The sequence below is a fragment of the Paramormyrops kingsleyae genome, chromosome 9, assembly GCF_048594095.1.
Source record: "Paramormyrops kingsleyae isolate MSU_618 chromosome 9, PKINGS_0.4, whole genome shotgun sequence".
NCBI lineage: Eukaryota > Metazoa > Chordata > Actinopteri > Osteoglossiformes > Mormyridae > Paramormyrops > Paramormyrops kingsleyae.
The window spans coordinates 4,519,564-4,544,290 of NC_132805.1; the positions used below are offsets into that span (position 1 = coordinate 4,519,564).

The window sequence follows — 24,727 nt, forward strand, 5'->3', positions numbered from 1 at the left end:
AACCCCGTGTGATATCCCGACGTAACCAGCTGTTTCTTGTTGTTTCATTTAGTCTTGTGTATTTAAGTCCACGTCAGAATTTATATCCCCAGTTCCGTCATTGAAGTCTGCCTGTTTGCCCAAATAAATCCCTATTCGTTGGACTTTGGTCTGCCTGACCTTGTTTCCGCGTCTCCTGCTCGCTCGCCTACACACAGACGTGACAGATACAGACTCAAGAACAGTAGGAACGATGTGTAAGTAATTCAAAACTCCCCAAGTTTTGAGAATTGATTTAGTAACTGTTTCCCTATTAAATCAAAGTGCATGGGCAGCAAAAATGTGAACGTTCATAGGTGCATTAGATAAAAGGCATATTCTGTGCTGACAGACAGTGGTTATCCTGTGTACGTCTTTGTAGGTAGCTACACAATAGACAATAAGTTCTTGAATTATTACAATCAAGAGTACTGTCACAGAATTATGATTTAGTTCATTGGACTGTCGTACCTGTTCCTCCTTGTTTTTTATCGTTAACAGATCAGCCCCCATTTTGATGCATTCAAGACGACTGTCATTCCACGTTTTCCATGGTTTATCAAGGTCCACAAAATAACACTTTGAATTGTTGAATGTCCAGCCACTTGGGCAAGGTGAGCATCTTCTCGCTGCACAGGAGAAACCAGGAGTAATAATACATACTAGCTTTCAGGTTGTCCATTCATCTGTCCTCCATGACCAATATCCAGCATATAGCTTATATGTAACAGGGAACAACCTGGACAGGCTGCCAGTCTATCACAGGTGTACACTGATGCACTATGGGTAATGTAGTGTTTCCATTTCACTTAATCACATGTTTTTGAAGGTTACTGCATGGGAGGTGTGTGGCTGTAGGTTAGGACTCATGCTCGTGATCAGAAGGTCGCTAATTCAAATCCTGCAAGTATCAGTGGTTTCACCATTGTGTATCTCAGTGAGGCCCGTAACCCCAGTTGTTCCAGCAGCACTGTCTGATCCTCACTTGTAAGTTGCTTTGGACAAAAGTAATGTGTGTGCATGAGTGTCACCAGAGGTGTGAATCAAACAGAAGATAACAGACCTTCCCAACATATGGGGGAAAACACCACATGAAATAAAGCAGAACTTGGAAGCCCAGGATTCACCTTTTGAACAGTATTTTTCCACAGGAAAATTACGGAACTGTAAAATCTCACCCATCAAAGTCCGATCCTTTCGCAGCTGTGTGTTCTCACTCTCCAGTGATTCCTTCTGAGCAGTGAGATTGTTTTTCAGCTCTTGTAGCTGCTGACTGGCTTCCGTAAGGGCACTGTTTTCCTTTCTGAGCTGCCCTGCAGTATTCTGGGAAAGATAATCTGCAGAGAGAGACAGTCATGCTGAATAGACCTTCCGCACCATGTATTGGGGTGAGAGAGTTAATATGGGCTTTGATGTGACACAAAAGAATTCAGAAACGGAGGAATCAATCCATTAACATAGAACAGAATCTGATTCAGTACAAGTGTGTAGTACTTACAGCAGACAAAGAGAGCGATGATACCAGCCAGTAAAAAAGCACAGGTGAGGCTTAGAAATACTATAGCGCTCTGCTGGGGCTGATATCTGTGCTCAGTTTTCTCTGGAGTCTGTGCAGTGGACCAAGTTTCCTGACCAGTTGTTCTGGAATCTGCAATAAAGCATGACAGTGAAATACTGTAAAGCGTTTGTACTGAAAGTAAAACACTGTAACATATGTTTTGATGTATTGAACACATAGGCGGCTCCAGGCTTTTCTCCCAGGGGCTGCAGGGTGTCAGTCACTACAGGCTAAGGCACACGGAGCTACACATGTATGCAGCGTAGTAACTTTACACACAGTGCATTACAGGCTAAGGCAAACGGAGCTACACATGTATGCAGCGTAGTAACCTTACACACAGTGCATTACAGGCTAAGGCACATGGAGCTACACATGTATGCAGCGTAGTAACCTTACACACAGTGCATTACAGGCTAAGGCAAACGGAGCTACACATGTATGCAGCGTAGTAACCTTACACACAGTGCATTACAGGAGTAGGCAAACCAAATACAAAACCTTAAACCTATCATTGGAACAGTCATTAAACTGAAAAAAGCAACAAATATAGGCTCCATCAGCAGTTAACTAGGCAAGGCACTACAACACTATCACACACATGAAAATAAAAAGCAAATACACTGTTCTCTGGAAATTCGCTGTACTACACCCTACAGAACCCGTGTGCGGGAGATTTTCTGTTTGTGCACTTTGCAGGAAAACCAATGAAAGGCTGATCTGGCCCATATGGCAAATATTGGAGGACTCTCTGTGGATCAAAGCAGGGATCCCTGTGGTTTGGGTTCTGCCAGGGAGGTCGCTGATGCTACATTATCTATTAACGCCTCTCCTTATGCAGACAAATAAATGTGGAAAAAAATTAGAAATTCATTTATAGTAAATTATTACACATTGACATGACTAACACAAACCACATTTTGAAATATAACCTTACAGTATGTAAAGTTCACTGGCAAGAGAAAGTACTCACATGTCAGCAAAACGGCGACACAAAAATAACAAAATGAAAACAAAATCATGTACCTTGTGACCCAAAAACACCAATGCTGTGTCACTGCAGTGCATGGAATTTATTTTTAAATCATTTTCAAAGCTTGGTTAACTGTTTTGCATGTGGTGACTAACACAGTGACCACACACAAACATAATTTTCAAGGGATAATTACTGCAATAGAAAACTACGTAATCTATTTTGACCAACAAGACTAACACAACGGACAGCTGTACCAAATGGTGACAAAAACATTTGCATATATGTACTAAACCATTTAGAAATCTGTGTGAAGCAATGAGAAATGATGATCTGCTGTGCAGAAGTGACATTATGGTGTGAGGATTACACTTCTTGTTTTGCAAATGTTAATTGTAATTTAAGATGTGCTCTAAAGCAATCGAGAACAACTGTAATATCTGCAAGCAGCATTTTCATCTGACCAGTAGGGAATGTAACTGTACCTCTGGCAAAATCGGCTATGATTCTACGTCACTGTTTCTCAGCTGGTGGGTCATGGAGTGTGTGGTCACACAGTATTTTCTGCATTTTTTTCTAGTGTTGGACACCCATGAATAATGTGCAACGTCCAAGAAATTGTTTATTATTTTTGAAAATAAAATAACAATATAAATACTCTCAATAATCACATTTTCTATAGGATCCTCACTAGCTGTAAGCATGCAATTTTCAGTCCATCCAGGAAGATCTGCAGGGCCAAACCATGGTATTTTGTCTGTATTCGCAATTTTAGCGTTTAATTCTCAACAGCAAAACAGTACAGACTTCACTAGACATTTGTGATACTTTGGTGCTTTCAGTGTTGCAGCAAAGCTCAGGGTTGGACTGGAGAACAGGAAGTTCAGGAATTTTCCCAGTGAACTGGCCTTTCTTCCCCCTACTCCGGCACTGGTCTATATGCCAGGGGTGACCAACCCACTAGTCAACCTCTATCGCAGTAGATGATGAATTGATTCCTCCCTTGGTGGAAAAATAAATGAAAAAATAAATAAAGGGGACCAATATATATAAATCAGTAGCCGACTGTTTAGAAGTCAGGGACCCCACACACGTGTAGAATGGTGTGATATGTTTGGTGAAGTAGTCCCTGATTTACATTGTGTTGAGTCACAGAGTAAAGACACCAGTTTATTGTCTGTAACTTTACTTTTATTCTGAACAACACACCAAACTTGGTATTGGACAGCAAGCACACTCTATCACCACAGGTAGCTCAGGGTTAAATAGGGAGAGTGCAGGGCTGTTCACTACGGGCTCCGTGTCAAAACTCCTCTGAGTCTCAGCTATCCATGTGAATGCATCACATCCATGGATCTGTTAAACTGTTTATTGTTAAGCTGCAGCCGTCTTCATGAAGTGGAACCCGGTGATAAGGGCTCTGGAGATCCAATGTAGAAAACAGTGTTGCCCCTCTCAACTCCATAAAGAGCTCCTCCATATGTGGCAGTGGAAAGCCATTGACCAGGACTGCCTTGTTAGGCTCAATCAGGTCCACACAGAGCCTCAGTCCTGGTCCCCCTTCCTTTGTGATGACAACTACAGGTGAAATCCATTCCAGTGAAGCTACAGGCTCAATAACATCTTGCTCCAGCAGCTTTTTCAGCTCCGCAGACACTGCCGCTCATTGAGAAAGGGAACCTATGCAGTTGTTTTGTAGGTTTAACATTAACCAGGTTGGTAAATCCCTTAGCACTCCCTAGTTATTCGTTCACCACAGTCTCAACAGCAGGCTTATAGGTCAAAAAGACGGGGTTGATGTGATTGGCCATCCATGACTTGCACTTGGAATGTAAAGAATAAATCTCTGCAGCCCCGACGTTCACAATGTATATGTCTGTATCCCAGCTGCGGTCACCAAATATCACAGTAGCTTTCAAGCACCCCCTCACAGGAATAGCAGTCTGCAATTTGGTCCTAAGATGACGAAAGACCTCCTTGCACACTGACTCCGGTAAGATGGACACTTCTGAGCCTGTGTCTAGCATCAGCTTCATTGCCTGGCTCTCTGTCCCTGTCACACTCACTTGAACTGTACGCATTATGTTGGCTGTATTATCATTAGTCGCATTTAACAAAATCACGTCTGGAACAGAAAGCTCACCATCTTGTTTGCTGCCCGGCAGACTTTTGGAAAGTGTCCCCTCTTCTTGCAGGCGTTGCAGAGCACTTCCTGGGCAGGGCATGCCAGAAGGTTAGCAGTATGCAGAGTAAGGCACATCTGCGGCACGTTGTCCTTTGCATTGGTACCGGAAGCAGGTGTGGCTTACATTTCCCTATATGAAACTTGTCGTGGTGCTGTGGTCCTCTCACTTTAACTGCGTTCACATCATCGCAGTTTCGTTCTGGTGTGCAATCATCAGAGCTTTGGATAAAGTCAGCGGTACCTCCAATAGCAAGCATTCCCTGTTGTGTGCGGAATTTGTCTTTTTAACAAGCTGGTCCCCAATCATCTCCTTTTCCATAATCCCAGACTGGCAAGTGCTAACCAGCTCTTTTAAAGCAGTCATAGTGTCACTCAGGCACTGACCACGTTGTCTGAAACGATGGCGTTCAGCTATCATTCACTGTCAGTGTAAAAAAGCTCTGGATGGCATCCAATTCCGTGTCGTATTTGTCACTGGCAAGTGCGAGTGTATTAAAAAAGTCTTTGACCTTCCGTACCCAAGCAGTGGATAAGCAGTGGGCGCTTTCTTGCATCAGGCAAATCCAAGTGTTCCATTGGCAGCAGATACTTCTCAAACATACGGACCCCTGCCTTGAATGGTATCGGAGGTTCCCTGACATTTTGTAGAAAAGGTGCAGGCTAACTTAGGTTCAGAGTCACCATCCTTGTTGGCAATATGTTGAGTTGCAGAGTAAAGCCACCGGTTTAGTCTGTAACTTTTATTCCGAGCAGAACACCAAACCCGGCATCGGACAGCAAGCACATCCTATCACTCTATATCAGGGCTGCTCCTGCTCCAGGAGATCCACCATTCTGCAGAGCTTAGGTACAGCCCCAATGTAGCACATCTGATACAGATAATCAGGCCCATTCCATTGGGAGTGTATCCACAGGGGCCGCTCAGACCACTGTAAGGGCACCTGATAGGGCACTGCATCACATTCTCTCCACTGGAAGGGCACTTCATAATGGTACCCTTTTCCCTTGGAAGTGTACCCATAGGGGCCGCTCAGACCACTTGCCCCCCTGCCCCCCCTTGAGTCAAGCATATATAATCCCCCTCACCCTCAGTCAGTGGCAATTTCCTGGGCTGCTGTTTGTTGCCAATCTGCCCCTGGCAAAGCTCGTAACTTACCAACTGGCTCAGGATGTGTCTTCACTGTCTTCACTGGAGCCAGTTCTGCTTTCTTCACTTCCGCATAAATGGTTGCTTCATTGTTTTTGACTAAAATTTAGAAGCAAAATAAAAGTATTTTTATATGGTAATATTGAGAATGCATAGACAGTGAAGTCCCACAAAAGCCTTCAAAAATCAGACATTTTCCCACAGTTCAGGCAAATGTTTGATATGCATTACAAATTCGAATATTGTAGTAATATGGTGACTGTTTAGTAAAAACATGCAATTAAGTAACTCATGCAGTTACAAAATAGTAAAAGCTTCTGAGAAAGCTGAAATAGATTATTTCACAATATCAATGTATGATAATTAAAGGCAGGAGCGTCAGAAGCATTTTGAATGTGGGGGGGACACACTGGCATAAAACTAAGATTTTATGTTAAAGGTGGGGGGGTCCAAACAAATAATTATGAAATGTGAGGGGGACACGTCCCCCTCAGATTTAATGGTGGCGACGCCCATGATTAAAGGTATGTAAAATGGCAAAGTAAAGCCATTAAAATCTACTGATTCTGAGATGATTTTGAACTGTCTCTGCATTTTTGTTCAATTCCGTAATTTAAATTAAAATTCAACATTTTATTTCACTTACATTATATAGCATTATTTGCTTTTGTCAAAAGTAACAAATAGATCATTTTTTGTGCTTCATTTAAAAAGGTAGAATATTGTCTTCACTTATATTTAATTATAAAAGAAGCTTAGAAAATTTTCAGACAAGAATGTGGAACCAGCTGAGATGTGTTTGACCCATTAGTGAGTCTGACAGGCAAAGCATAGAAGGGGAAAAATTTTGTGTCGGAGAGACGATACTGGACTCACCTGGAGCCGAAGAGTTGTGGGTTGGGGTGAAAACCACACTGGAATAGCAGACCTCTTCAGACATGTCTCAGGTATCACTGGCTGACTCTCACATGAGCAGAGATGTTCAGAGACTGACTGGACTGGAGATTGCTGCCAGAAATCAATCAATCAATCAATCTATTCTCTGTTTGGTTTTGTTTCTCAATTGACAGGTTGTTTGATTCATTTCAGTCTGAAAGGGTCCCTTTATCTGTTCAGTGTATGAGGGAACTTCCATAAATGATGTCACAATGGGGGAAGTGTGTTTGTCAAAATGTTTTACTTTGTTGCCAAATTTGAGAGACAGCACAGTTTTGTCAATTGCTTTGGAGAATTTTTCAAATGACGATACACATTTGTGTCCCTCTCATTGCTTCTCATTGCTTCACACAAATTTCCAAATGCTTTGGTACATATATGCAAATGGTTTTGTACAATTGTCATCATTTGGCCCATTTTTTGGTTGCTTTACTCTCGTTGCTCAAAATAGATTATGTAGTTTCCCACTGTAATAATATTACACCTGAAACGATACATATATGTGATTCTCCTGTTAGTCACCACATGAAAAACAGTTATCAAAGCTATCAAAATGATCTAAAAATATATTCCATAAATTGCAGTGTTATGCCATTGTTGTGTTTTTGGTTCCCACAGTACATGCTTTTGTCATTCTTCTGTTGCCATTTTGCTGTTTTTGTGTTATACAGTGGTCTGCATTTTTTATTTGCTATTGTATTCTGCCTTGAGATCTGAAGTTACATAGACATGTGACTGCTTTCTCTTGCCAGTGAACTTTACATACTGTAATGTAGAGCCTTGCAATGTTGAAACTGGTGCCTTTGACATGAATAATTATCACTTGGCTAATGATGAATGATCAGTCAGTGAAATGAGAAAGTGGGAACCGGCGATCATTCAGAATCGTGGAGCTCAGTAGCATACTTACACTCACATACTTACCCTGACATACTGACAATATATCTAAGCATTTAGACTCTCGTGGTTAAAACGATACTGATTGTACTTTTCATTTTGGTGGCACTGACTTAATTCTTTGGTGGAATTATTTATCTTTGAGACATGAGTTAATTGTTTTCGGTAAGTTACAGGTTTTTATTGCTAAACCACAGTGTTGTATTATATAACAATCGATACTTTATTGATATGCATGACCTGTTTTCAGAAATGCTCTTATAGTCCTGAGAATGTTAAATATTTCATGAAATGTGCCACAGCAATTGAAAAAAAGTGTATTCAATTCAATTCAATTCAATTGTAAGATATATGCATTTGGCTCTTCTAGAGTGTTCTCATATGTTTAATTTATTTCACATGCTTTTCAGCCTAAGCACTTTTGCTGCACTCTGTCTGACCATTAAGACATGAAATTAGCAGTTTTTTGCCTTGCAGATACAAGGACAAGCAAGCAAGTGCTTTGTGAGTAAATATAGATATAAAAATAACTTGCAAGTGAATTTCTGTCTTATCAATGTCACACCCTGCTCGTCCGATCCTCTTGTGTGCCACACCCCCTCGTTAACCTCGTGTGGAATCCCCGTGTCAACAGCTGTTTTTCATTGTTTTCCTGATTCCTGTGTATTTCAGTCTGCGTTTGAGTATGTTTCCCCAGTCCTGTCATTAATGCATCCTTGATTCCTTGCAGATTTTTAAGTGATGCAGAAATCCTGAGCTGTCTTGGTGGGTATATGGCATATCATTGCACATTTTAAGAGTGCATATGGAAATCATGGACTATTTTCAGTGGGTACAGTGTAGTCTTGCGTATCACATAGACTACAGCACAGGGTCAGAGGCAGGAAAGTCAAACACAGGACATGAGGGAGGGTGTGGAAGGAAAATGGAAAGATATAATACAGGGGGAACAGTTAACCAAGTTTTGAAAAGGATTTTTAAATAAATTACATAAAATGCAGTGACACTGCATTGTTGTGCTTTTGGGTCACACAGTATTGATATTGTTTTCATTTTGTTATCTGGTCAGGATGCCTCCTGGACGCCTCCCTGGTGAGGTGTTCCGGGCATGTCCCACTGGGAGGAGGCTTTGGGAAGACCCAGGACACGCTGGAGGGACTATGTCTCTCGGCTGGCCTGGGACCGCCTCGTGATTCCCCCAGAGGAGCTGGAGGAAGTGGTCGGGGAGAAGGGGAAGGGTCTGGGTTTCCCTGCTGAGAGTGCTGCCCCCGCGACTCAACACAGAAAAGCAGTACAAGATGGATTGATGGGACTGAGGTTCTGTCTTAGGCCTTAGGCAAGAAGATACTGTTTGCTCTTGTGGGTGTGCACTCAGGTGTCACGTTGACCTGGCACGGTTAGAGGGAACTGTGAAATCGGCAGAAAAATAAGGGAAACATCTGACAGAAAGTGGAAGAGAATTTGAGAGGGACACCCAGAGAACAGCGAAGACAACATGCTATGGGGGGAGATGGGGGTGTGGGAAGCTGAAGCGGGAGAATCTTAGTTACGGTAGTTTAATCCATAGTATTCTGTGTTAACGTAAGTAGGAGGTTACACATACACTATCAGAAGTATAATGGTACAATCAGCACTGAGTAATCATAGACTGAGTAGTGGAGCATATACAGTACAGTACATGTTCAATGGAACAGGAGAACGCAATGGCAAAGGTCAGCTTGCAGCTTGAGAACGAATGAGGAAATGTGCTAGCCATGCTGTATGATAACCAATGCTGTTCAAGAAGGGGGGTGAAAAGAATATATGAGTGGTGCACTGGATGGATGATATTAAGTGAAACTTCCCTTTTCAGATTTGCCTGTCAGGGTCACTAATACGGGTTCCACATTCATGCATTTCAGAGTCCAGAATCTTCACAGAATCAGTAGATTTAAATGGCTTTACTTGCTGCTGAAATCCTATAACCATCATAATTTAAGGAGCCATCATAAATTATCTTTTGTGCACAAGATAAAAAGATACTATTTTTTGAGACTTTGTGGGCTCTGTAATAAATTGATGTTATGAAACAATATATTTTATGTCAGCTTTTTCAGAATTTTTACTATTTTGCAATGGTATGCGTTTTGTAATTGCATCATACACTAAGCATGTGACATATTACGAAAATGTTCATATTTGTAAAGCATATTAAACAGTCTACACTGTGGGCAAATGATTTTGAACTTACAAAGGGGTTTGTAAAACTTTACTGGGTATGCATCCTTAGTATTACCATATGAAAGTACTTTTACTTTTGAAATTTTTACTTAATTTTATAATGTAACTTTATTATTCAAAAAGAATGAAGAAACTGTATACGCAGAAGTAAAGAAAGCAGAATTAGCTACAGAGAAGCCGTATCCTGCTTTGCAAACATGTGTAACCAGTGGCGGAACAACTGCGCACAAGACCCCGGGGCAAAACACCGATCAGGCCCCCCCTCCCCTGCCCTCCCACTCACGCGCACACATGCATATATGTATGTATATGTGGCGGCGCTGAAAGGAGTTTTAAAGGGTAGGTGCAAGCACACAAAAAACTTAACGATAGAATTCGACTGTCCCTCACAAAAACTGTAAAGTTTTAGTGGCTAAATTGCGTTTTCTACGCCTTTTCAGACAGGAGGAGATTTGTTTGGCTGTGCCTAGAAAACAACGTTGTTACCAGTGTGGAGACCGTCAGAGTTTTACCAAGGACAAAAATTCCACCTCCAGCTGCCTGCCCATCTCATCCATTTCTGTTGCAAAAATTACAGTGTATAGTCTAAGTGAATAGGGTATAGGTTAATTAGTGTGCACGCATCGTCTTTCTCATAATGTGTCCATGCGTCCGGGTATAGCCCATTCAAACGTCATGTAGCCTAACTTTTTATACAATTTAGACAGCATAGAATCACTAACCTACTTTAACGCATTTATTTATACAACCACATATTTCCCACATCTTGACATCAGTGATGCAGTGAAGACAGTCTCTTTATTTCTTGACGTCAACCCTCCCCATTAATCCGGGCTTGAGACAGGTGTTCTGTCGAAAAATACTACCTATCGAGACGTGCTATCGAGCCTTTCTGCGCATGTGCAGTTCCACCGTCTTGGGATTAGGGTTAGGTTTTAGGGGTTAGGGTTAGGGTTAGGGTTAAGGTAAGGGTTTTAGGGGTTTTGGGGGGTTAGGGTTAGGGTTAGGGTAAGAGTTAGGGTTAGGGCTATCGATTAGCACTACAGTAGCATTTTTCGACAAGGCAACATATATCGACACAACACCGGCACCTAGTTGAGCTGGCTTGCTCCCATAAGTGGCTGAGTTAGACTAAACTGTATACATATTTACAAAGACTACAATAAAACATCCTGAAATATGTAGTCTAACAAAACGCAGTTGTCTTACTGTGTGCAGCATGTACGCTAGTGTGTCCGCAGGTGTAGATGCAGCGAAGTGTAATGTAGCAGTGAAAACGTGGACTGGATTTTCAGTAATGTGGGCGTTCCCTATGAACAACTGGAACGGATTGGATAACGAAGCACTGACGCTACCTTAAGACTGTAAAGTGAAAGTAACCAACTGATGTATGATCATATTCAAGTGAATAGTGACAGGTTTATATTATTATTTATGTAAACTCATATTCCTGCGTCGTTATATTGAATTTTTCTGCAATTTTTGTAAAAAAAAAAAAAAAAAAAGAATAAGTAAAAAAAAAACTTGAAAAAAAAACCCCCACCAAATTATTTAGGGGGCTTAAGAATATTTTAGGGAGGCTTCAGCCACCCTAAAATAGGCCTAACGATGCCACTGCTGCTGCCTTACACTCCTTCGTTAGTATGGGCGCATGCAGTTCAGCATCATGCCTTCTAAAGTCCTCTTATGTGTCTTCGTTTATGTCCAAAAGACATTCATCACGCATGTCAATGTTACACAACATACCACATGCCACAAAGTATGCTGCGACCTTCAAATCATCACGCATGCCCTGTCGATAAAGTTTTTGATGCACATTTTTGTTTTGTCGCTAAGAATATACGCCTCAAGTGGATGGAATAATCGTTACTGACAACTTTGATCAAGCTTGTTAAGATACCAGTAAGTTCTTTAATGAAGTCACTATAAACGAAGACCATACGTAGGAGGGTGTCATCGCTATGCAAGTTACATTAAAAAAACATAAATTTAAATGTGTTGAATTTATACCCTAGTCTCTCTGTTTGCAACCAGAGATGACAGCAATAGCATATGACTGAGGCTGACATCCTCATGTACATTTTACACACCTCTGCAAAATGGCTTTATACAATCAAATATTTTAGCTGTAATGAAATATCGCTTGACTTTTCTTCTAGTGCTCCCTCAGATAAAATTTTGCAAATATTATATTACTTTTTTCTGATTCTACTCCTATGGAAACAGCCAGTGTGTATCACAAGTAGGTACTGTCATGCCAATTCTTTGATCAGGTCCAATAAAACAGCAGGAAAACTTACTTGAAATTCTTCACTCCGCAGAGGAGATGTGGAGGGGTCAACCGTATATTTGTGTACAAATAGGTATACAAAGGCCTTAATGAAATGAAATATTATTGCGTACAAGTAAAGCACAGGAAGTTGGTCCAACCATTCTGTGGTTGAGACTAAACAGAGCAGTAAGATCAGGCAAGTTGTGAAATGCATGAAAGATAAAAAGTGCAGTAGTGCATAAGAACTACTGTACGTGAAGATTAAAAGCCAACCCATGTTATCTTCTTAGAAATGTGTGCAGGATGAAGGTCACACAAGTTGTGATTTTAAGCTAGAAAAAGGTGCTATGGTTGGGGTTAAGAAGGTGGGGTTGTACTAACACTGCACTGAGCATGTTGTTGTGTGACACTCTGCTGGGAAAAGCAGCACAGACCAGCATGATCGTGATGCAGAGTCATGATGCAGAAGCATCGACTGTATATTGCATTTACATTTAATTTGCATTATAAGATATATGCATTTGGCTCTTCTAGGGTGTTATCATAGGTTTAAGCTATTTCATATGCTTTAAAGCCTAAGCACTTTTGCTACTCTCTGTTTCACCACCTAGACCTGAAAGTAACACTTACTTGACACGCACAGATAAGTACAAACAGGCAAGTGCCTGGTGAGTAAATATAGACATAAGAATACAGTGTTACCAACTTTGGTCAGCTGGCTCGAGTGAGATTTTCAGTTAGAGTCTGCATGCACAGTTTTATTACCCTGTAAATTGTCTGTAGGGTTTGCAAACTACCCCAGAGCTTTTGAAGTAGCTAATCTGAGTAGTTTATAATGATGTAGTTAATAATGAAATAATATAAATATGCCAGAATATTTCTTGCATGAGCGTGAGAGTCTGAAAATGTGAGTGTCAAGCCAGATGTGTGAGAGTTGGCAACAAAGCAAATTTCTGTCTTATTAGACACGAACCAATCTTCTTCCTGATGGAAATTTCCATCACAAAACCCAGCTAACAGGGATCGTTCCCAGAACTTCAGCCAATGTTATGTGAAGATCTTCTCAAAGTTGGCAGAGAATGTTCATACTCCAACATTAATGTTATTTCCATGTTTCACATTTTATGTTCTGTCAATGTTCTGTCAGTGTCAGCATGGTAACATTATTACCTGAATATCATTTAAATGCAATTAATTTTGAAAAATATTATTTTAAAATAAAAATATTTAAAAGTTAAATATTTAACAAGCAGAGGTTAGGGGAGACAGGAAACGAGGGGGGTGGAAGAATCAAGGGGGGCAGAGATCCAGAAAAAAGGACCAGACAGACTGCCGCACAAAAGAAAAACACAAAAAAATGAAAATAGTAATAATAATCATAATAACAATAATATTTATAATAATAATTCCAACATCAACCACAACATACAAATACAAATTTACAACAACTTATTATCATTAAAACAAGCATGTGTGTATAACCTCTACCTTTGTATGTGTGTACTATTGGTTATGTGTGTATGTGTGTGTGTATGTGTGTGTGTGTGTGTGGCGTAGAGATAGGTGTGGCTATGTACCTATATGTATGCATGTATTTATGTGTGTGTGCGAGTGTAACGATTTGTCCATGGATGTGCTAGTAGTTGATGTGGGGGGCAGCAGATACACCCCCCCACCCAGACCCCATGACCCAAACCGCCGGGGGCCAAGCCAAGAGGGCCCCCAGCTGTCCTCAGAACGAAGGGCCACATGCCAACCACGTGCCCAACCCGCAGAGGAGCATGTGAGGGAGCACCAGGACAACAGCCCCCTGCGTGAGGGGCCCCACCAGAGGATGCCAGACAGGAAGCCACCGACCCGGCCCACCACCCCCAGCAGGAGCCCCCCCATGTACCTGTGGCCTATATATAGTGCTCAAGGTCTGATTTGTAAGTGAACTCATTATTTAAAAGTGTTTTCGCATGTGTCAATGTGGAAAGACAGTTGGCAAAATAGTGTAGGAATGTAGAGACCAATGTTTATGGTCTTGCTTGAAGTGTGTTATAGAATTACAAACAGAGCGTAAAGCAGTGAGTTGTGTATACAGTTTTGCTAAAAGAGTGTTATAAAATTACAAACTGAGTGTACAGCAGAGAATGTGCATTCAGTTTGACACACTCGGTAAATGCATTGGCTACATGTGTTAATGGCTTCAGAGATTGTGCTTCAAGAATAACTGATAGTGTTTAAGCATTCAGAAAAAACGGTAATTGTTTTAAGAAATGCTCTTATACTCTTCAGAATGTGAAGCATGTTTCATGAAATGTGCCAAAGAAATGGAGGAAAACAAATGTCTTTGGCAAATTTTCTTTAGGTAAACCATTTTGATAAACGCATTTCCCCCATTGTGACATCATTTAAGGAAGTTCTATCACACACAGAGCAGATAAAGGAACCCCATCAGGTTGACTGGATTTAGAATGAATCAAACAACCTATCAATTGAAGAACTAAGAACCCGCACATAAGAAACAAAACCGATTAGAAAGAAAGAAAGAAAGAGAAAGTAAGAAGGGATCAAGTGAAACTTCCATTTTCAGATTTTTCTGATGACTATCTCCGGTCCAGACAGTCTGTCAGCATACCTGCTCCTGTAAGAGTCAGTCAGCGATACCTGAGACATGTCTGATGAGCCTGTCTATTGCAATGTGCCCTTAAATTCCTTGGCTACAGGTGAGTCTAGTATTGTCTCTCCTTCATAAACATTTTCTCCTTTACTTTGCCTGTCAGGGTCACAAATAGGTCAAACACATCTCAGGTGGTTCCACATTCATGTCTGAAAATGTCAAATGTTCTTTTCGTATTAAACAGAAATGTAGAATGTAAATGTAAAGCATGAAAAAGAATTAACCTCTGCTTGTCACTTTGGACAAATGCTATATAAAGTTAATGCATTATAAATGTTGAAAGATTAAGATTTAATTTACACGACTGGAAAAAAATAAATTTCGGGCAACAGCATACACATACATGTGTAGCTCCGTATGCCTTAGCCTGTAATGCACTGTGTGTAAGGTTACAACGCTGCATACACGTGTAGCTCCGTGTGCCTTAGCCTGTAATGCACTGTGTGTAAGGTTACTACGCTGCATACACGTGTAGCTCCGTGTGCCTTAGCCTGTAATGCACTGTGTGTAAGGTTACTAAACTGCATACACGTGTAGCCCCGTGTGCCTTAGCCTGTAATGCACTGTGTGTAAGGTTACTAAACTGCATACACGTGTAGCCCCGTGTGCCTTAGCCTGTAATGCACTGTGTGTAAGGTTACTACGCTGCATACACGTGTAGCCCCGTGTGCCTTAGCCTGTAATGCACTGTGTAAGGTTACTACGCTGCATACATGTGTAGCTCCGTGTGCCTTAGCCTGTAATGCACTGTGTGTAAGGTTACTACGCTGCATACACGTGTAGCTCCGTGTGCCTTAGCCTGTAATGCACTGTGTGTAAGGTTACTACGCAGCATACATGTGTAGCTCCGTGTGCCTTAGCCTGTAATGCACTGTGTAAGGTTACTACGCTGCATACACGTGTACCTCCGTGTGCCTTAGCCTGTAATGCACTGTGTGTAAGGTTACTACGCTGCATACACGTGTAGCTCCGTGTGCCTTAGCCTGTAATGCACTGTGTGTAAGGTTACTACGCAGCATACATGTGTAGCTCCGTGTGCCTTAGCCTGTAATGCACTGTGTAAGGTTACTACGCTGCATACACGTGTAGCTCCGTGTGCCTTAGCCTGTAATGCACTGTGTGAAAGGTTACTACGCTGCATACATGTGTAACTCCGTGTGCCTTAGCCTGTAATGACCGACACCCTGCAGCCCCCGGGAGAAAAGCCTAGAGCCGCCTATGTGTACGATACATCAAAACATATGATACAGTGTTTTACTTTCAGTACAAACGCTTTACAGTATTTCACTGTCATGCTTTATTGCAGATTCCAAAACAACTGGTCAGGAAACTTGGTCCCCTGCACAGACTCCAGAGAAAACTGAGCACAGATATCAGCCCCAGCAGGGCGCTATAGTATTTCTAAGCCTCACCTGTGCTTTTTTACTGGCTGGTATCATCGCTCTCTTTGTCTGCTGTAAGTACTACACACTTGTACTGAATCAGATTCTGTTCTATATTAATGGATTGATTCCTCCGTTTCTGAATTCCTTTGTGTCACATCAAAGCCCATATTAACTCTCTCACCCCAATACATGGTGCAGAAGGTCTATTCAGCATGACTGTGTCTCTGCAGATTATCTTACTGCAGGGCAGCTTAGAAAGGAAAACAGTGCCCTTAAGGAAGCCAATCAGCAGCTACAAGAACTTAAGAACAATCTCACTGCTCAGAAGGAAACACTGGAGAGTGAGAACACACAGCTGCGAAAGGATCGGACTTTGCTGGATGAGATTTTACAGTTCCGTAATTTTCCGGTGGAAAAATATTGTTCAAAAGGTGAGACCTGGCCTTCCTAGTTCTGCTTTATTCCATGTGGTGTTTTCCCCCATATGCTGTGAAGGTCTCTTCATGTCTCTGGGTACATTGGTGGATCAGACTGTGCTGCTGGAGCAATTGTGGTTAAGAGCCTCATTGGGGCACACAATGGTGAAATCACTGATAGCTGCAGGATTTGAACTAGTGACCTTCTGATCACGAGCATGAGTCCCAACCTGCAGCCACACACCTCCTATGCAGTAACCTTCACAAACATGGGATTAAGTGAAATGGAAACACTACATTACCCATAGTGCATCAGTGTACACCTGTGATAAACTGGCAGCCTGTCCAGGTTGTTCCCTGTTACATATAAGCTATATGCTGGATATCGATCATGGAAGACAGATGAATGGACAACCTGATAGTTAGTATGTATTATTACTCCTGGTTTCTCCTGAGCAGAGAGAAGATGCTCACGCTGCCCAAGTGGCTGGACGTTCAACAATTCAAAGTGTTATTTCGTGTTTCTTGGTCAAAAATGGGAAACGTGGAAATCGTGGAAAGACAGTCGTCTTGAATGCCTCAAAATGGGGGCTGATCTGTTAACGATACAAAATGAAGAGGAACAGGTACGACAGTCCAATGAACTAAATCATGTTTCTGTGACAGTACTCTTAAATGTAAGTATATTTTAGAACTTATTGTCTATTCTGTAGCTACCCACAAAGATGTACACAGGATAACCACTTTCGGTCAGCACAGAATATGCCTTTTATCTAATGCACCTATGAACGTTCACATTTTTGCTACCCATGCACTTTGATTTAATAGGGAACTAGTTACTAAATCAATTTTCAAAGCCTGGGAGTTTTTAAATTATTTAAGCACAGCTCCTACTGTTGTTGAGAGCAGGTTTGCTGAGTTTGTATATAATATGCAGTGTGGCCATGATTAATTTCACTGTCTCCATTTAGATGTTCATCATGAACTTTGCACCCACATACAATGACAAATATTATGGTTACTGGATCGGATTGACTGGAAAAGCACAGGACTGGGTCTGGATCAACGGCTCTTCACTGACCACAGGGTGAGAGCTCATACCACGGCGGCGTGAGAGATCGCCCCAATTCAGTTCACCAGTAACTTCTAAATCTTGCCTTTGCTATTTGACATGATTGAGCACAGTTTCGTAAATCCAAAGACAAATTCCAAGTTTTTAAAAATTCCCATCATATCTCAAATGTTCCTGAAAAACACGAATTGTAAACATCCAGGGGCATTTAAACAGTTTTTGTATTGAATTTAAATCTCAAACTGTTCCTACTGTTCCAGGTTCTGGGCAGACGTTGGAAGCCAGAGTGGAACCCATGTTTTAACAAACACAGGCCATGAAGACAAAATCCTGAACAGCTGGAGATCAGCTCAGTCTGGCATACAGAGCCGGTGGATCTGTGAGAACAAGGCCCTGCTGCTCTGAGGTCCATTAGCGGTACCGGCTCTCCGCTGGTCTGCTGGATGGAGGCCTCTGATGCTGCTGGGACCAGATACCTGTGTAACAGTTCTGCCTTTCTGCCTTCAGACAAATGTCTGTTATAGATGTGAAAAAATCACAAAAAAATAAAAGGTTGGAAGGGAGAAGCACCTGGGGTCTCATTTATCAACCGAGCGTACAAACAATTCTGTGTGTAAACTGTGAATATGCACATTTTTACACATAGAATGGTATTTCTTTTTCTGCTTAGACATGTTCATATATGTACAAACACCCCTGATCAATGTGTATACAGAGACCCCTAGTGGTAGAGAAGCATAACTGAAGCAAACCTATCAGCATACAGGATATGTTGGTCTACTGCGGCATACGACACACATTACTTGATGCAGCCAGTTAAACGCAACCATAACAGTATCTTACTGATCTGACAGCTCATCCTCATCCATGATTGATGTAGCTATACTGACAGTGTCACCATCTGGAACGAATCCTGTTAGAGATGTTTCACCTATGATGTCAGCTACTTTACCATCCAGACGTGACACTGATGTGGTGCTTGAGTCGCCCCCTTGGCAGAGATGTGGGATCTGTGGGCTCCAATCGTGGTGATTTTCAGATCGAACCACTTCTTCCTCAGCTCTGTCACCATCCTCATTACAGGTGATGATACAGCATTACCTGCATGTGTCACCTGTCCCATGCTAGGTCCCTCTCTTTCTGTGACAGGCCACTGGCAAAGCCGCCAAACAATAGGGCTCCGATCATTTTTCAGATCAAACCACTTCTTCCTCACACATTTTCGGCCGATTCATCCAAGGTTCCACAGATGTCTGACAAGGTCTCAGGCCTGCTTGGTCTTCAGCAGAGGAATTTCACAAAACACTATCATATTGATGTTGTCAGGTGATTTAACATTCAGCTGCTGTAAAATGAAGTTACGCTTCATATTAATTCTATTAACTGTATTTAAATAAAGGACAGTGAAACAATTTTTGACTTTACAGTTCTTATGAACATAAGCTATGTTGTCACCAGTGAGACTGATCACTGCAAAGTCTAACCAGTTCAAAAACATGTTCAATCACCAATATTCTTCCATCTTTCCTTGCACCAGATATTTTACAGTGTACATCAATGTTTTGCACTGCTATCCACTGCGATTTAACTTTAAAAAAAAAAACAGCATACAAACAATGTATTTCACAACAGCTTTTCTTTAGATATACATAAATGTGAGGGTACAGAATGACCTCCATCTGCATTTCCTGATGCCTCCTTCCCTGTCAGTGTCCCAGTTCTTTTGCTTTCTTCTTTTTTGATCTTCTTACCACTGCAGTTTCATCCTCAGCCCCCTCCTTCTGCCTGCTTGTGGCCTTTTTCCTGACACTCTGCTGGTCTGGTATCTCCTCATCTTGCATTTGCTCAGTGACATCACTAGGAATATTCTTTTTCTTCTTCTTCTTAGTTTGGCATATTGAGTCCTCATCAGGCACTGCTGCTTCAGCCAGCTGTTCTTCATCCAGTCCACCTAAACACTCCTCCACGTTCTCCTCATGACCTGCACCATCATCTCCTAAGACCCCTGTGAAGGCATCTTGGTCTTTACAGCCTTTACTTCCATAGAGAGTTACTCCATTCTTAGAGCTGCTAGTGCCTTTATTACAAGCCGTTATTTCCTCCTTATCCAAGCATTTCTTCTTTGCTGGATGGACATGCCCTCTCTCATCGCTTGGTTCCCCAAGAGCTGGAGAATCACACATTTCCTTTGAGTGTTTTTTCCTCCTCTTCCTTTTACTGACCACTGTGTCGTCTGCACTCTCTGCCACTGCTTCCTCAAGGTTTTCCTTTGAATGTCTTTTCTTTTTCTTAGTCTTTTCTAGTTTTCCTTCCATCTCCTCCCCCTCTTCCTGGTCCTCTTCCCTGTCCCAGCCTGAGTCAGCAGAGCAGGATGCCATTTTGCCAGGAGAGTCTGCTGGTTTGCTGTTTTTGCCATACTTTGCCAGAAAGTCCTTCTCCTGTTGTTCGAGTCGGGCAAGCTTGGCACTCATTCTAAGACCATGTCTTGCTCCTCTGTTTAAGAAAAAAGCCACAGGAGTCAGACACCTGCTGCTAAACAGACCAAGCAGACAGTGTTACAGAAACAACAGACCAAGCAGACAGTGTTACTTGCAACCCCCATTCAGCTTACTTGTGAGCAGTACGACCCCCACAGGCTTTCATAAGATCTTCGTCCAATAACCTGTTCAGAGAAACAGCATGAATATTGTGGCTGTAATACAGATACTTCTTACATACGTGACCCATGAACTAAGTGCTTTGAAAGCCTGCAGAACTTACCTGCAGGTGGTGGAGAGGTTCAGCCTCTGGTCCTCATCTGAGCTGCTGCTGTCTTCTGAACGAGAGGCCTTCTTCTCCGCATGTTCCTGTCCTGACATAAGCGTAGCAGACTGCAGAGAGATAATGACAGCAGTCAGCTTCCCAAACACCTTTGAAGAAGCAGCTGGTCTGTGGGAATGTTCATAAACTTTAAGGGGGGTGTTTTTCTCCCTTGTCAGTGGGTTCTGTGTGTGTAGGGTTGTCATTTCATGCATCACGGTGGACAACCTTCAGGGGCTTGATGTGCTTCATTCATGAGTTTAATCAAAGATAAATGAGTTCAACTGGAAGATATATAAGCTACTACAAACAATCTGATATGTGCAGAATATGATCCAGTCCTGAGTATTTCCTCTGCCTCATGCCTAATGTCTCCTGGGAAAGCATTCTGGTTCCCTGTGCTCCTGTACTATGGAAATGGATGTTCTTGGTGTTAAGAAAGTCTTGCCTGCATTATAGAATCAGCACTGTCAGCCAAACACACAATGACAATCTGGCACCAGCTGACCAGGCCTGAGCCTCCCCTTGTCCACATGCATATTAGCCCAACTGATTCTTGGGTTCGATACCTTAATAAAGTGACCATAAAGCTTGGCCTTGGACAGTGCTGCTTTGCATGGCTTCTTGTTGGAGACCACGCCCTCAGCTGCATCCTTCTCTGCCACCTTCTTCACCCTGATGCCATCCTGTTGTAGGCCAAAAGAGATGCTGCGTGAATCTCAGGCCAAAAGAGATGCTGCGTGAATCTCAGGCCAAAAGAGATGCTGCGTGAATCTCAGGCCAAAAGAGATGCTGCGTGAATCTCAGGCCAAAAGAGATGCTGCGTGAATCTCAGGCCAAAAGAGATGCTGCGCGAATCTCAGGCCAAAAGAGATGCTGCGTGAATCTCAGGCCAAAAGAGATGCTGCGCGAATCTCAGGCCAAAAGAGATGCTGCGTGAATCTCAGGCCAAAAGAGATGCTGCGCGAATCTCAGGCCAAGCGAGATGCTGCGTGAATCTCAGGCCAAAAGAGATGCTGCGCGAATCTCAGGCCAAGCGAGATGCTGCGTGAATCTCAGGCCAAAAGAGATGCTGCGCGAATCTCAGGCCAAGCGAGATGCTGCGTGAATCTCAGGCCAAAAGAGATGCTGCGCGAATCTCAGGCCAAGCGAGATGCTGCGTGAATCTCAGGCCAAAAGAGATGCTGCGCGAATCTCAGGCCAAGCGAGATGCTGCGTGAATCTCAGGCCAAGCGAGATGCTGCGCGAATCTCAGGCCAAAAGAGATGCTGCGTGAATCTCAGGCCAAGTGAGATGCTGCGCGAATCTCAGCTACCATGCAGCACCAGCAAACTACATAATGGTCCCACCAGTGGAACATAAACTGCTCCCCTTCCTGAAAGCAGAATTGTGGTATTCAAGCAATTTCTTTGGCAAATTCAGAGTTAATATGATATCGTTATGCAGGTATGCTAGATAACGTTAGAGAAGTCAAGGACATCAACACAATGCTCACTGTATGTGGTCAAAACAAGGTTCTGGAAAAATACATTAATAACATCTGTTCACAGTTTTTCTTGATTGCCTTGGAGCATTTGTCAAACTACTATTAACATTTGATTAACGCATAATTGTGATTAATTCATTGGAGAATTATTTGCTTTTGAGACATGCGTTAGTTGTTTTGGGTAAGTGACAGGCTTTTGCAGATAATCCATGGTGTTGTGCTATGTAGCTTTTGTAGTCTTGAGAATGTTAAGCATGTTTCATGAAATGAGCCAAAGCAATCGAGAAAAACTGTAACGTCCATATGCAAAATGATACTGATCCTCTCAGGAAAGCCTTCGTCTCCACACTTGATTCTGTGGGTTTTACACGATGTCATAGGGTTACTCATACGTGTAGTCACACTCTAGATTTGGTTCTTAGTTGTAGTATTTCTTTGGAACATGTAGAAATTCTCCCACTGAACTCTACTATTTCCAACCATGTATTGGTGACATTTGACATTCAGACAAGGACTATGACATTGTTGGCTCTCAAGTGCTAATCTACTCATTTGATTGGTCCTTCTGCTGCTGCAGCTCTTGGTGATAAACGTTCACACACTTTACACACATTAGATGAGGCCAGTAGTGAGGCTGAACTGGAACTAAAAAAGCATTTGGTAGCAGTCTTGACTGCGTTCTTCCATTAAAAGGAAAATGACTTTGAGACAAGAAACATGCACTTTGGTATGCAGAGTTGCAGACCAAACGTGGGAGCTTCTGCATTGCGTGAAAAGAAATTTTCCCAGCATATAGAGATGCCCTATCTAGGGCCAGGTGCACCGCCCTCTCCAGGCTGATAAGACAATAACAAAAATAATCCCAGATTCCTATTTGGCGTTGTGCCACTTCTGACAAGGACTCATGCATCATTGGACTCACAAGTTCCAGTGACACTTAGCAGTAATGACTTTATTACATTTTTAATGACAAAATCACTAACATTAGAGAGATGATTGACAGTCTTATATCGGCTGTTCATGACATTTGGACATCTGGCATTGTGGGATGTACCCTATCCTCATGCCCTGTGATGGACTGGCATCCCGCCCAGGATGTACCCTATCCTCATGCCCTGTGATGGACTGGCATCCCGCCCGGGATGTACCCTATCCTCATGCCCTGTGATGGACTGGCATCCCGCCCGGGATGTACCCTATCCTCATGCCCTGTGATGGACTGGCATCCCGCCCGGGATGTACCCTATCCTCATGCCCTGTGATGGACTGGCATCCCGCCCGGGATGTACCCTATCCTCATGCCCTGTGATGGACTGGCATCCCGCCCGGGATGTACCCTATCCTCATGCCCTGTGATGGACTGGCATCCCGCCCGGGATGTACCCTATCCTCATGCCCTGTGATGGACTGGCATCCCGCCCGGGATGTACCCTATCCTCATGCCCTGTGATGGACTGGCATCCCGCCCGGGATGTACCCTATCCTCATACCCTGTGATGGACTGGCATCCCGCCCGGGATGTACCCTATCCTCATGCCCTGTGATGGACTGGCATCCCGCCCGGGATGTACCCTATCCTCATGCCCTGTGCTGTGTGGGATATGCTGCAGGCCCCAGGTGGATTGACCAATACATCAGAGACATTTCAGTAATAATAAATGTGAACTTGAAGCCCTTCGAAAAACTGGCTGCATCATGACTGCAAAGTATCCCAGCATGTATGGGGTTAATCCCAAACTCATCCGTCTGCTCCTCCTCTGTACGTCCCTCCCCTCCCCTCTGCTGCTAGTCTTTTCTTTCGTTTGCCCTCCCCCTCTTTGTTAAAGTATGAAAGGGGTGTCTCTCTCACTACCATTTGTACTCCAAGGGGCACAGAGCCTCAGAGCAGAAGCTGCCACAGAGAGCTTGTGACTGAAAGGACAGGAAGAGGAAAGTAACTAAACACAAGGAATCATAAACCAATCAGAGAATCATCTACGTCCCCCAAGAAGACAATTACAGCATGGAGGTCCCCAGTTACATGAGAAGTACCAGATGCTGGAGCTCAACAGCTGCAGAGGAAGAAGGTGGTAGATGCCTGGACTGAGGCCAAGAAGACACTAGATGAAAGGAAGAAACATCTGGAGGAGGAACATAGAGCCCAGATTTAGCTACGAGAAAAGCTGGTTCAACTGGAGATAGAGCTGTAGTTCCACATGGAGGTCCAGCAAGAGGACGTCTCACTCCTGCAAACCAAGCGAATCCACACCCAATAGGCTTTGTCAGTCACTGAGACTTAATTCTCAGTGCAAATATTCTCATTATTCTCTACCAGGTCTTCCTACTGACGCAGAATGTTACAAAGATTTAAAAATGTTGCTCAAGAAAATGCAGTGATATTGAAGTGTTGTATTTTTGTATTTGTTCCCACACGACATGATCTTGCTGTCATTTTGTTGACCTTGTATCGCCATTTTGCCTGCGGCAGGGATGGAGCAGCACAGGATGGAAATCCAGATGGTGACAGTGACAGTACAGCTCCATCACCCACGAATGAGGATGGGCTGTCAGAGATCAGTAAGATACTTTCATGGTTGTGTTTAACTGGCTGCATGAAGTAATGTGTGTCGTACAGTATGTGCTGATCAGTTTGCTTCAGTTACGCTTCTCTACCACTAGGGGTCTCTGCATACACATTGGACAGGTGTGTCCATAAATT

General features: G+C 42.7%; 3 protein-coding genes across 7 annotated transcripts in view; 1 reads left to right on the forward strand and 2 right to left on the reverse strand.

Annotated features, from left to right (window-relative positions):
* The window catches only part of LOC111838356 (CD209 antigen-like protein C), an 84,281-nt gene that overhangs the window by 805 nt on the left and 58,749 nt on the right, over positions 1-24,727 (reverse strand). The window contains exons 1-6 of one of the 5 annotated variants that reach the window (XM_072716096.1): positions 12,235-13,100; positions 6,758-6,889; positions 5,891-5,980; positions 1,517-1,666; positions 1,197-1,355; positions 490-647 (exon numbers count right to left, since the gene is read on the reverse strand). In XM_072716096.1, coding sequence (XP_072572197.1) covers positions 490-647; positions 1,197-1,355; positions 1,517-1,666; positions 5,891-5,980; positions 6,758-6,821 — 621 coding nt within the window. In that variant the 5' untranslated portion in view covers positions 6,822-6,889; positions 12,235-13,100. Of the gene's footprint in view, positions 1-489; positions 648-686; positions 1,667-5,890; positions 5,981-6,757; positions 6,983-12,234; positions 13,101-24,727 lie in introns of those variants that run through there. The other 4 variants (XM_072716095.1, XM_072716097.1, XM_072716098.1 and 1 more) reach the window with 4 other exon arrangements.
* On the forward strand, positions 14,791-18,149 carry LOC140592469 (killer cell lectin-like receptor subfamily B member 1B allele B). Its single transcript, XM_072715877.1, has 6 exons — positions 14,791-14,917; positions 16,178-16,327; positions 16,487-16,687; positions 17,132-17,298; positions 17,644-17,759; positions 18,005-18,149. Exons 1-6 carry the CDS (start codon positions 14,866-14,868, stop codon positions 18,147-18,149), a joined length of 831 nt encoding a protein of 276 aa, XP_072571978.1. The 5' UTR covers positions 14,791-14,865.
* On the reverse strand, positions 19,250-23,564 carry LOC140592470 (uncharacterized). Its single transcript, XM_072715878.1, has 5 exons — positions 23,520-23,564; positions 21,113-21,229; positions 20,505-20,614; positions 20,356-20,406; positions 19,250-20,237 (listed from the first exon to the last, which is right to left on the reverse strand). The coding sequence occupies exons 1-5, from the start codon at positions 23,562-23,564 to the stop codon at positions 19,451-19,453; spliced, it is 1,110 nt and encodes a 369-aa protein (XP_072571979.1). The 3' UTR covers positions 19,250-19,450.

Coding starts and splice junctions, on each gene's coding strand:
- LOC140592469 (XM_072715877.1), top strand. CDS start 14,866: ATGTCTGATGAGCCTGTCTATTGCAATGTGCCCTTAAATTCCTTGGCT. Junction 14,918..16,177: donor CTTAAATTCCTTGGCTACAG/GTGAGTCTAGTA, acceptor GCTTTATTGCAG/ATTCCAAAACAACTGGTCAG. Junction 17,299..17,643: donor TACAAAATGAAGAGGAACAG/GTACGACAGTCC, acceptor GTCTCCATTTAG/ATGTTCATCATGAACTTTGC.
- LOC140592470 (XM_072715878.1), bottom strand. CDS start 23,564: ATGAGGATAGGGTACATCCCGGGCGGGATGCCAGTCCATCACAGG. Junction 21,230..23,519: donor GGATGCCAGTCCATCACAGG/GTATGAGGATAG, acceptor GGCCTACAACAG/GATGGCATCAGGGTGAAGAA. Junction 20,407..20,504: donor AACCTCTCCACCACCTGCAG/GTAAGTTCTGCA, acceptor TTCTCTGAACAG/GTTATTGGACGAAGATCTTA.